Raw genomic sequence first — 12,629 nt, 5'->3', positions numbered from 1 at the left:
CACCATCAGTATAACACAGCACTCCAAACTAACCATGGCACAGTTAAACATCAGGTGAAACAGTTCTAAAGTATTTGACTGGTTAGTGTTAGACAGATGTGCATGTGCAGATGTAACATTTAACTTCTGTACATCTGTTTATGTTTTGATCATGTGTGTTGTTCTATCGGACTATAGAGAACATATTGGTGGAATGAATCTCACATGATGAATGGCGTTTTGTCCCTTTTTTTTAATTGAGAATTCATACATTCCTATCTCTGCTATGTCCACTCAGTCCAGCAGGTGGCGAGACTGCGCCCTATGACCTTAGAAATAGCCGAAGAAGAATATATCCGGAAACATGGCCACACAGCGAAGAAATGCCGAGTGACAACAATGCAGTTATTTAGTTCAGTAAATGCACTTTATTGTCAGGTATTCGTTGATAATTGATATCCGTCTGCACGGTAATTAATTAATTTTACATCCATATAATAACGAGGCTTATGTCAGGGCTGTTTTCAACAGTAGTAGCTTTATTTGTGAGCGAGTGTCATGAATGTAACATTTCAGAATGAGCTGTTAACAAACTGCCACACTTAAATAAAACATGCGTAAACATATGCCTACGTGTACTGAATCAAAGGGTGTATTGATAGAATAATAACTCCTCTGTCACATGTAGTTCGATCCCTATGTACGCTAAGGGCTAAACAAAACCACGCGTTTAAGGACCCCGCTCTCTGTTAGATAATGAAGCTGCGGGTCCAGCTGCAGTGTAAGAACCTGCATGAGTACCTGAGGGAGCTGAGCCCGGAGGTCCTGGACAGACTGTACGACCACCCGGCCACATGCCTGGCTGTGTACAGGTAGGAGGCGGCAGCTGATGTACTGATGTGGACATGTGACCCCTTCATGTGTGTGTGACCCCTTCATGTTGTGTCTGATCTTCACAGGGAACTCCCCTCTCTGGCCAAGAACTATGTGATGCGCATGCTGTTCCTGGATCAGCCCCTCCCACAGGCAGCTCTGGCGTTATGGGTGAAAATAGACAGTCAGAAGTAAGTTACTTATCTTGGTACCACTTTACAATAAGACTACCCTTATAAAGGATTCATAAAGGGTTTATAATTAGGTTGTAAACACTTTATGAACCATTTATGAACCAGTTCTAACATAGTTTTCATACATCAACACAGGCTCACTATTTGGCAAGATGACTAAGCCTTATATTGGCTACTTAGCGAGAATCAACTGAGTGAACAACAGATACCAAGGATGCTGGCTGATGAAGAAGATGAAGTAATAGGTAGCCAATATAAGGTTTAGCAGTACAGATACATGTGGGCTCACTATTTGGCAAGCAACCAGTCACAGTCGCCCTGTTTATCTCATGTCTTATAAAAGCTTATTCATGATTTATAAAGTGTTCACAACCTAATGAATACATGAATTACAAACTATTGGTAAACCCTTTATAAGGGTAGTCTTATTGTAAAGTGGTACCCTTATCTTTAACACACCTCTAGCAGCTTATAAAGTGGGATTGGATGGAGTTTTACTAGTCAGGATGACTTAGAGGTACAACAATCAAACTTCCCCCATGATACTGATTCTTCTACCTCAATTCAGACTGTTTGAAAGAGTACAGACCCTAGGTCAGTACTACATTTGACTCAAATGTACAATCTACTCCTCACTGTGTGAATCTTAAGGACTCTTTGATGTGACAACAGCTTCTGATATAAGACAACTTCAGAGCAGAACAATCCAGAACCACTCACTGTTACTTTGTGTGCCAACCCCTGTAGGGTTAGCAGCTTTTTAAATCACCTCTTCAGTTGGAGGCACACTGTGGACTAAAAACCAGTTCAGCTCATTGTGCGTGTGTGTGTGTGTGTGCGTGTGTGTGTCTCCTTTCCTGCAGGGATCACGATGAGTGTGTGTCGGTGTTGGCAGGACTCCGCCTGTGGCACAGTCAGCAGCTGCAGGGGGGTCTGCAGGGATATATTTTAAATCCAGTGTTCAAAGACAACCTGAGGATCGCTCTGCTGGGCGGGTAGGTGCTTTTAATATTGTATTATTAAGCCAAACAGACATTAGACTGACCTGCAGTACTCTCAGAAATAACTCAGTGTGGGGTTCCCCTGCTGTGTCCTGCAGGGGCAAAGCGTGGGCGGATGAGGGCAGCTCTCTGGGTCCGGACCGCCACGCGCGGGACATCCTGAGTCTGGACCGCTACGCCATGGAGCGCTGGGAGGTCATCCTGCAGTTCATGGTGGGCTCCCCCGGGGCCGCCGTCAGCCAGGACATCGCCCTGCTGCTCGTACAGGCCGGCCTCATGAAGAGGTGCAACTGATTCAAGTCAAAAATGTTTGTCTATTCCATGTGTTAATATATAATTGTATATAAAGTATATTGTCAGCTTTCTTTTTACTTCAATATTCATGATGTATAGTGTTGGCTGCATATCAAGTACTGATACACTACTTTTAAAGCGGCTCTGCCTGTCAAACACTGTTATTTCAGGAACACATGTTCATTCAAACTAAATTATGACTGGGGTTTTAACAGCGTGCAGGCAGGGTAAATTTCACACCTAACATTATCTGTGTGTGTGTGTGTGTGTGTGTGTGTGTGTGTGTGTGTGTGTGGTGTGTGGTGGGTGTGTGTGTGTGTGTGTTGTGTGTGTGTGTGTGTGTTGTGTAGTGTGTGTGTGTGTGATGTGATGTGTGTTGTGTGTGTGTGTGTGTGTGTTGTGTGGTGTGAATGTGTGTGTGTGTGTGTGTGTGTGTGTGTGTGTGTGTGTGTGTGTGTGTGTGTGTGTGTGTGTGTGTGTGTGTGTGTGTGTCAGTGAGGCCGGCGAGGCGCCCTACATCACCTCCGCTGGGTTCCAGTTCCTCCTGCTGGACACCGCCTCTCAGCTGTGGTACTTCACCCTCCAGTACCTGAACACTGCCCAGGTACCTGTGTGTCCTCTGATACTCTGACCTGGTTCCCTTTAACTACTTCAACCAGTGGTTATCACTCATGTACCATCAAGGATCACATCTTGCTACCAGACTCTGCTTAATGGCCTTTTATAAGCCTGAAGAATGAAGAATTAGAGCAAAGAAATAACGAATGAATTTGAAAGAAATGCAAACAAAGTGGGCTGAACTGCCTAATGGATAAACCACTGACTGAGGACCATTTAAACAGCTTCAGATCCATTCATCTTAGTCCTTTGTGTAGAGAAAAGAAAACCCATGTTTTCAAACCTCACTACTTTCAGGAAAATGAATAGATAAGTAACGTTGTTATTACCTTTTACAACCAAATTGTATTTCTGGCAGAGTGGAGTTTTTGGAACAGCATTTAAACCTGTATGTTAAGGAATGTATTTAACAAAGTAAGTTGTGTGTATCATTTCAGTTTGACTTTGTGAGTGGGGGTTTGAAACAGTAAGCATTTCAACAAGTTACAAAGTTTGATTTCTTCCAAAAACCTTCAATAAAAATATATATTTTACAAAGTAAGTTATCAGACTACAATTATTAAAGAAAATAAAGGAACATATGTCCTTTAAGTCAAATATCTGCAGGAAGTGTTGGGCTTCAGTGACCGTATTCAGGTGGAAAGAAGTATGACTGTGAAAATGTACATTAAGTTGAATTAGTATTTGAGATATTCCAGTACTTCCAATCTCTGTCAGTGTTGGTTGTCCAGGGTTTATTCGTCCATGCTGGTTATGATCTGCCCCTGTGTGACCCTGTGGTGTGTTGCAGTCCCGAGGCATGGAGCTGGTGGAGATCCTGTCCTTCTTGTTCCAGCTCAGCTTCTCCACTCTGGGCAGAGTGAGTGTTTGATGCTGACACTTTTAATATTCCTGCTGTTCACTGTGAGCTTCCTGTCACTGACGGTGTGTTTCCTGTGTCTCAGGATTACTCGGTGGAGGGCATGAGCGACTCGCTACTGACCTTCCTGCAGCACCTCAGGGAGTTCGGACTGGTGTTCCAGAGGAAGGTGAGGGAGCAGCCACTACCACTGTGTCAGACCCCCCAGTCTCATCTCACTCATCCTCATGAGGAGGCGGTCAAATTGGGTTTTGTTACAGATAGAATATACTGTACATAGAATATTTATAAAAACATAAGCAGTTGTCGGATTGGGCATCATTAGTTAACTGCATTCAGACTGAACATGGTCAAATATGAAAGATTGTATTGTTTTCTGGTGTATTATACAGTATATAGCAATATCAGCTGACTGTGGCAAATGAAAAGTGCCATGGGATAAATATACAGTAATACAACTAGAACACATGTATATACATTTAAAGGCGTCATATTTCCACATAGCTAGGAGGCTTGCAGTAAATGTAAGATATGATCGCTGTGTTCAACAGACAGCTGAATCAGGCCCAGTTAGCAATAAGGTTTACTAAGGTGGTCGGGCATGGATTCTTAGCTTGGGAAACGAATCATCGGTCAGCTTTCGATTACTTAGTAAAGCAGTGAGCAGTGAGCAGGAATAATTAGTTATCGGTTTCACCATTTGACTAATGTTTTGGATGTATCCATTTGCAATGAATATGCTCTCAAAATTCAATAATTTGCCAAGATAATGTCATGTGTGTATGAAACTGAGAGAATTAGAAATGAGTGGTTTTGTTTAGATATATTGCATTTAGTCACGCTTAGTGTATACGGTGTCAGTTTAGTGTACCATACGTGATTCTTCTGTGTGTGGTTATCAGAGGAAGTCGCGGCGGTACTACCCCACCAGACTGGCCATCACGCTGGCTGCAGGGGTCACCTCCACCTCCTCCACCCTGGCCACGCCTGGGACCGGAGACGCAGGCTTCATCGTCGTAGAAACCAATTACCGTCTCTACGCATACACAGGTATGTCTGATCACTGGAAGATGTTTGTGATGCCTGTTAACCAGTGGCGAACCGTGTCTATCACTAGACACACACACCCCCTCCCCCTCCGCGGCATTATAATGTCCGTCTTTTCACAGAATTGTCTTCTTGAAAAGGGTACTCACAACAGTTCCGCAACAACTTCATCTCCACCTGTTGCACTTGTCATTTCAACGTTAAAAACAATAAAACGGCATGAATTGCTTCGTGGCATTCGTTCTAGATCCTCTGTCTCGAGCCAGTTAACTAGGGGGCCTTCTAGAGGACCCTGGAACCGAGGGGAACTCTGAAAGAATACGCCCATTGGCTACAAATCAATATATGATTGGTTGATCAAACTGTCAGTCCAAACGTACGCTCTCATTCAGTGCAACGGCCAGGGCATTCTATCAAGGATGTAGAATACCTTGTTGAAGGATATTCTACCCAGAGACCCAGAACAAGATCTGATTGGTTGCTTTCTTTTCTAACACAAAACCACTGAAATGCGTAGTGCATGGTCCGAGAAGGACAAACAAATCAACGTAACACTGTAATATTACAGATCAACAACACAGATACCATTCTCATTTATTCATGTTATTTATATAATTAAATCGATTTTTTGTTTGTTTTATCTGAGTGTTCCAGGGTATTCTCTGCATACCTTGAAGGCCCTGACGGTTCGCCACTGCTGTTAACACAAACAACTACATCTACACAAGGTTCATATGAAATCACTCCTAAGAAGGCTGAGAGGTTCATATATATATTAATACGAGAAGCCGCTGGATGTAGTTCTACATAACTACAAAAAACAGGTGAACCGCACCACAGTTAGATTATTAAAACCAGTGACTACAAAACTATCAAGATATACAACGTGAAAGAAGGTTCAACTGTTGCATTCTTATTGAGAATGAGATCATCAGATGAACATCACTCTGATATGTGTGTTTGAGGGTCCGAAGTCAGCACATGGTTAGCTTAGCACAGTGGTTCTCAAACTTTTTCTGTCAGGCCCCCCCTTTGGAGAAAAAAAAAAGTCGGGCCCCCCCAACACAAATAGTCAGGCTCAGTGGCGCCGCCAGAGATTTATTTTGGGGGTGCTGTGGGGTAGCTTGACGTTTCATAGAGGGTGCTCAAACATTTAGGGTTTCCCATTAATGCACCAGCGCTACAGTGGAATGTTCTCCTGCAACACTCCCCACGCATACACACAGCGTACCCGCGACAGTTACCATGAAGGCTCGATAATCAGCTCACGGCATATAGGTGTAAGCAGGGGTCAAGTGCTATTTTTATAGGTGGTGTGTGGACCTCACATAGGGGGGTCCGGGGGCATGCTCCCCCGGGAAGATTTTTAAATATTGAAGTTAAAAGCATCAATCTGGTGCACTTTGAGAGCAACATGAAGAGATCTATGGATACATCTCTCAACACCCATATGAAACAGAACTGGAAACAGATTTACTTTTTCTTTATGGATATTTTACAAATCACCCTTTTAAACTTTATTCTTGTTTTACTGTCATATAGTATTTCATACCTGTTTTTCATTTATTCTCTTATTTTTTTATAACTATAATGATCATATAAATGTGTGCCTCAGAAATAATTGTTTACATTAATGGTGACCAAAACATTTGAGACCCACTGAGATAACACTGAGAGTCCTTTAGCTCACTGAGTCTCTCAGTCTCACAGGAGAGGACTCTCCTCCACCTTGTTGTTGAAAAAACTCCTTATATCCGTTAGCGTAGCTCGCTAGCACCAGAAGCTAACATCAACGATCTCCGGTACCGGTGCGCTATCTCTCTCTCTCGCTCGCGCACGTACACAAAATGGCTTGTTCCACACACACACACACACACACACAGAGCCGAGCTTTAATGAAACACAGAGACCCAGACGTAATAGTACTGTATCATATTATTTTCGAATCAATAATTTTTCAAAATATGATTTCTTTTTTTTTTTAATAACCATTTTTCCTCCTGGTCTCTCGCGCCCCCCCCTGTCATGCCTCTGCGCCCCCCACTTTGAGAACCACTGACTTAGCATAAAGCTAATGTGGGGGACACTGCTATAATACTTCCCTTAGTACACTGTTATGTTGTACACTGTGAACACTCGCGCCAGTGTTTGAATTTCAACTGTGAAGTGTTCAGTTTCCTCACAGGAAGTGATGATTGACGCTGTGAGCTAGCTTGCTAGTTAGAAAGGTTTAATATTTGCACTACCAAATCATTAAAAAAAGTCTGCTCAATTTACCAAATAATATGACACAGCCTTATTTGAACACCAGTAATGTATTTTTGGAAAATAGGCAAGGCAAGGCAAGGCAAGGCAAGTTTATTTATATAGCACTTTTCAACACAAGGCAATTCAAAGTGCTTTACAAAAAATGAAAGAGATTAAGAAAATGGCATTTAAAATCAGTCATTAAAAAGAAAAGCTAATAAAATAAACATTAAAAGAAAAAATACATGGATAAAAGTTACAGTGCTGTCAATTAAACATTAAAAGAAAAAAGTACATGGATAAAAGTTACAGTGCAGTCTAAGATATGAATAGTTCAATTAAAAGCAGCGACAAAAAGAAAAGTCTTCAGCCTGGATTTAAAAGTAGTCAGAGTTGCAGCGGACCTGCAGGTTTCTGGGAGTTTGTTCCAGATATTTGGAGCATAATAGCTGAACGCTGCTTTACCATGTTTAGTTCTGACTCTGGGGACAGAAAGCTGACCAGTCCCTGAAGACCTGAGAGATCTGGATGGTTCATAATTTAGCAGGAGGTCAGAAATGTATTTTGGGCCTAAACCATTCAGTGCTTTATAAACCAGCAGCAGTATTTTGAAATCTATTCTTTGACACACAGGAAGCCAGTGTAAAGACTTCAGAACTGGAGTGATGTGATCCACTTTCTTAGTGTTAGTGAGGACTCGAGCAGCAGCGTTCTGAATTAGCTGCAGCTTCCTAATAGATTTTTTAGTGAGACCTGTGAAGACACCATTGCAGTAGTCCAGTCTACTGAAGATAAAAGCATGGACAAGTTTTTCCAAATCCTGCTGTGACATTAGTCTTTTAATCCTAGATATATTCTTTAGGTGATAGTAGGCTGATTTAGTAACAGTTTTAATGTGACTGTTGAAACTCAGGTCAGAGTCCATGACTACACCTAGATTTCTGGCTTTATCTGTTGTTTTGAACATTGCACACTGAAGCTCAGCGCTAACTTGTATACGTTCTGCCTTGGCTCCAAAAACCATTACCTCAGTTTTATCTTTGTTTAATTGGAGAAAGTTCTGACACATCCAGTCATTGATTTGTTCAATGCACTTACTCAGTGTTTGAATTGGAGCATAGTCTCCTGGTGAAATTGTTACGTAAATTTGTGTGTCATCTGCATAGCTATGGTAACTTATTTTGTTGTTCTTCATTATCTGAGCCAGTGGTAGCATGTAGATGTTAAAGAGAAGAGGCCCCAAGATGGAGCCTTGAGGAACCCCACATGTCATATTTGTCAACTCAGATGTGTATTTACCTATAGAAACAAAGTTGTTTCTGTCCTTTAAGTAGGATTCAAACCAATTCAGAACTGTTTCCGAAAGTCCCACCCAGTTCTCCAGTCGGTCTAGTAAATAGTGAAAAAACCTTTATTAGTTTGGTGCTGTGTTCACAATCACACCATGTTAACGGTCGCAGCTGTTAGGGCCACTTGCAGTGTGTAGCCAATATGGCTATTGAGAGTGCAAAGTAACTTTTGAGAGTTTTAGTGCACCGGGTGATCAAAGTGCATTTGGCCATACTTCACATTGGGGCGCCCTTAGGCAAATGTACGTACAGACGTATATAGAGACACAACAATAGCCTTGTATTGCCCAATGTTGAACAGCACTCATACCAACACATGTAAAGTGTACCAGCATGTATTCCCTGCTCTGTGTGTTTGATCAGAACGCAGAGCAGTGTGCAGACTAACAGATCTGTGACTGTTACAGACTCAGAGCTGCAGATCGCTCTGGTGGCTCTCTTCAGCGAGATGCTCTATCGCTTCCCCAACGTCGTGGTTGCCCAGGTAACAAGGGAGTCAGTGCAGCAAGCCATCGCCAACGGCATCACAGCACAACAGGTACTCACATACTGCACACAATGGTCTACTACAGATGTGGGGGGTCAGGTAATCAAGGGGGATCTTGACTGGGATTGCAGATTTATGTGAAGTCTTTTCTCTCTTCAGATTATCCACTTCCTACGGACCAGAGCGCACCCTGTCATGCTCAAACAGGTACATGCATCCAATCTGCTCTCCTCACACTTCTTTCTAATAATTATAACACTAAGTGGTTGGCCTTTCATTTATTTAATTGACCAGTTTATTGAACAGTGACGCATTTATAAGCATTGCTGTAAATGCACCAAGAGGCTTTTAAAAAAATCTGTAGTCCTTAGACAGATGTTGCAAAGTCACCATAAAGCCAGTTAATCCTCAGAAACAAGCCAAATAGAGTCCTACCATACAGGAAATGCTAATATAACCACACTCAAATGAAACATACGATTACGAAACTGGACACAGGTTAAAGCAGTACAGAAGCACCATACAATTGGCTCAGTGTGTTCACCCCCCCCTGTGCTGCAGACACCGGTGCTGCCCCCCACCATCACAGATCAGATCAGACTGTGGGAGCTGGAGAGAGACCGCCTGACGTTCACAGAGGGTGAGTTCACCATCTTCCTTACACAACTATGGCTGAAATGATTCTAAAGGTTTTGATGAAAAAGAGCCTTGCCTTCAGCTCAGTGTTGTGCTACCACCCTTGGAACGTAAAAAGGAAGGCTGCACCGTGTTAGAAAAAAACCTGGCAATGTTACTTTTTTGGCAGTATGAAAAAATCACAGGAATGATTCAAATGTTTTGATTACGTGTCGCTGCGTCGGGATGACGGCTCTCCAAAAAGTCATAATATATCAATCGCTGTTAGTTAAGGGAGCGCTTGATTTGATATGCAGCACGTATTTTCAACCCAGTTTTGAACAGCGTAGGAATAGGTGCCGTGGCTGCCCAGCCCGATTGAACCGCTTTGAATCAGGCTTTACAATGTGTACTATTGGCAGGTTAGTGACCATGCTTTTATCAGTGGATGGCCTTTAGTTGTGTATGTTGTTAAGGGCCTAACATTATTTGGCTTTGATTTGAGAATCGACTCTCTTTGCAGCTTCAGTGATATTGTCAAACGTTCCTTTGTCCTGTAGAAAAGGTCTATATTTGATAAATGGGGTTCAACAGAAGTGCATGTGAGCTGACTGACGTCTACAGAGTGGAGCTGTAACTGAGCTGTGGTACACAGTATAGAGATGATGAGTGTCGACCTTGTGCTGATCTTTAACCTCTTTCCTCCCCTGTGCCTCTCCGTCAGGAGTGCTCTACAACCAGTTCCTCTCGCAGGTGGACTTCGAGGTGCTGCGGGACAGAGCTCAGGTTAGTTACGCTCTCATATCTGACACTGAAGAGCACAATATTGATTTAATAATCAGTTTAGATTTAGTGACATTCTTTTCTGTCCTGCTCTCAGTGATAACTTCTGCTGTACACCTTGTTAATACTATAGACCACTGATATATAGTGTGTGGGAGAGAAACCCCCTTTGGAGAAACACAGGGCTTTGAGCCTTTGCACACCAACATATAGAACACACTCCAGGAAAGAGAAAACCCAAAAGCATAATAGGCTGCTTTAGAGAAAACTCATCCTTACTTGTAGGCCTTAGTTTTGGACAACAGCCCTAACACTGTACATCAGTGAGTAATTGCTGTGGCATAGATGTGGCATCATCACTACAAATAAATCGATAGGGCAAAAGAGATGAGTATTCAGACGTTCAGAAAGCTTTTAATATTTCATTAAGATTGTTTATTGATTAAGGCAAACTCCATCAGCTGGCACAGTCTCACCTGAGAGCAGGCTCAGTAATCACAACATCACTCTTCACTGTGTTTAGCCTGTTGGTTGTGGAGTAACAAATGAAATGTGAAGTATTCAGGATAAAAAAAAAGGTAACTGTATTCTGTTACAGTTACATAACAAAAGATGTAATCAGATTACTGTTACATTTCTAAACACGGAGATTACTAGCAGGATTACAGTGTTAGTCAAAATAGAGTCTGTTGTAAAGGATCAGATGTTATTCCTTCTCTGCAAACTGTACCTTTGCATTACATTTGATATTGAAAGTCATCAAATGACTTTTATATTTGAATGCTCATATTAGGTTACTGATTACGTTCTCTTACAGGTAACTAGTAATTGTAACAGAATACATTTGTAAAGTAACGCTCCACACTACACTTCTACACTTCTACACTTCTACACTTCTACACTTCTACACTTCTACACTTCTACACTTCTACACTTCTACACTGAAACACTGAAACATTGACTTTGATAAATGTCATCAGATTTCACATAACTGTATTAGGTTAGTTGAAAGCATTACTATTAAGTTTAAATTAACTAATATTATTGCTTTCAACTAACCTAAAAGTGATTTGTTATGTGTTGAAATAATACATTAGAAACCTTTCCACATAAAGGGTCATCGGGTGTGCACTTTCAACAAAGTCAGTCACTGCTATAGCTCCAATACCTCCATCTCCTGACCCCTTCAACCCACTCAACATGTATTCACTCCTTCAGTAGTTACCTGTTGGATGAGCTGTGTATGTGCTGATGCTGTTGGTGTTAATGCTGCTGTTCCTCTGCAGGGCATGGGATGCCTGGTGTGGCAGGACGTGGCTCACAGGGTGCTGGTGGTGAGTCCACAGGGACACAGCGAGGTGAAGAGGTTCTGGAAAAGACAGAAGTCCAACACGTAGCAGCAGGAAGTGAAACCGCGAGGATGTCTGGAATCGCAGTTGTTTATTTCTGGCACTGTTGGAGGAAAGTGGAGATGATGTACTTATTTTGTATGTTTCATAAAATGTTGACTTCCATGTAGTGTGGATTCAAATCCTCTGCTCATTTCCTTATTGAGAACTCATTTGCAGATAACCCAAGTTAAAATACTGCCTTATATCCTTTGCAAAAATCAATGTATCAATATGAATGATATATTCTGCCCATTTGATTTAACGAGTAACAAGTGGAGTCTTTGACCTCTATGGAACATATTTAGTCATTTGTATTTTGCTTTCTCTTCAATTATTCAGTTATATAAAATGTGGTTTTCTTTGCAATATTTTTAAGCATTCTGGTTTTATAATAATGAAACACTACACTAGCACTTTGACACATGGCATCCCAAAGACAGCAGAAGTAGAGTTTCAGACAAAGAATTGAATTAGGACCTTTACTCAGGAACACGTTTCAGAAGAAAATCAGGAATTTGATATTTCAGTTGTGATTTATTTTAATTTTAAGATGTCACACATGTAGTTATGAGTTAACAGGTACAAATAAATAGGCAATGCCACACTGAAATGTTAATAATAAAAAATATTGGGACCGCCGGCTGGCTTTGTGAAGTATGTCACTGCAACTACTGAGTGAATAGTATGGCAATTGTGAGTTTGGAGGATCTTTAAGAATGACATTTTATTGATTTGCAAAGATAGCAATGCTTAAACAATACCACATAAACAAAATGGTTATCTTTGAAACTTGGCTTGAAACGTATCATCTTGTGGTAAAGTAGTTGCAAGCAGGACATTTTTTATTTTCTATTTTATTTAAAAATATTGAGATTATTAAGTATTGTGAATC

General features: G+C 41.5%; 1 protein-coding gene across 1 annotated transcript; it reads left to right on the top strand.

Annotated features, from left to right (window-relative positions):
• Positions 1 to 335: 335 nt before the first annotated feature.
• Positions 336 to 11,877, top strand: LOC117539108 (general transcription factor IIH subunit 4-like). The gene is made up of 14 exons (XM_034205139.1): positions 336 to 449; positions 733 to 851; positions 939 to 1,043; positions 1,910 to 2,041; positions 2,146 to 2,331; positions 2,837 to 2,945; positions 3,750 to 3,818; positions 3,904 to 3,987; positions 4,721 to 4,868; positions 8,869 to 8,999; positions 9,108 to 9,155; positions 9,510 to 9,588; positions 10,288 to 10,349; positions 11,633 to 11,877. The coding sequence occupies exons 2-14, from the start codon at positions 736 to 738 to the stop codon at positions 11,741 to 11,743; spliced, it is 1,380 nt and encodes a 459-aa protein (XP_034061030.1). The 5' UTR covers positions 336 to 449; positions 733 to 735; the 3' UTR covers positions 11,744 to 11,877.
• Positions 11,878 to 12,629: the final 752 nt, after the last annotated feature.

The sequence above is a fragment of the Gymnodraco acuticeps genome, unplaced genomic scaffold (assembly GCF_902827175.1).
Source record: "Gymnodraco acuticeps unplaced genomic scaffold, fGymAcu1.1, whole genome shotgun sequence".
Taxonomy (NCBI): domain Eukaryota; kingdom Metazoa; phylum Chordata; class Actinopteri; order Perciformes; family Bathydraconidae; genus Gymnodraco; species Gymnodraco acuticeps.
This window is presented reverse-complemented; position numbering and strand designations above follow the sequence as displayed.

What these genes read in the sequence shown, in the direction of transcription:
- LOC117539108 (XM_034205139.1), top strand. Translation starts at nt 736, where the DNA reads ATGAAGCTGCGGGTCCAGCTGCAGTGTAAGAACCTGCATGAGTACCTG. An exon ending in ACATGCCTGGCTGTGTACAG is followed by an intron (nt 852 to 938) that starts GTAGGAGGCGGC and finishes TGATCTTCACAG; the next exon opens with GGAACTCCCCTCTCTGGCCA. An exon ending in ACGGCATCACAGCACAACAG is followed by an intron (nt 9,000 to 9,107) that starts GTACTCACATAC and finishes TTCTCTCTTCAG; the next exon opens with ATTATCCACTTCCTACGGAC.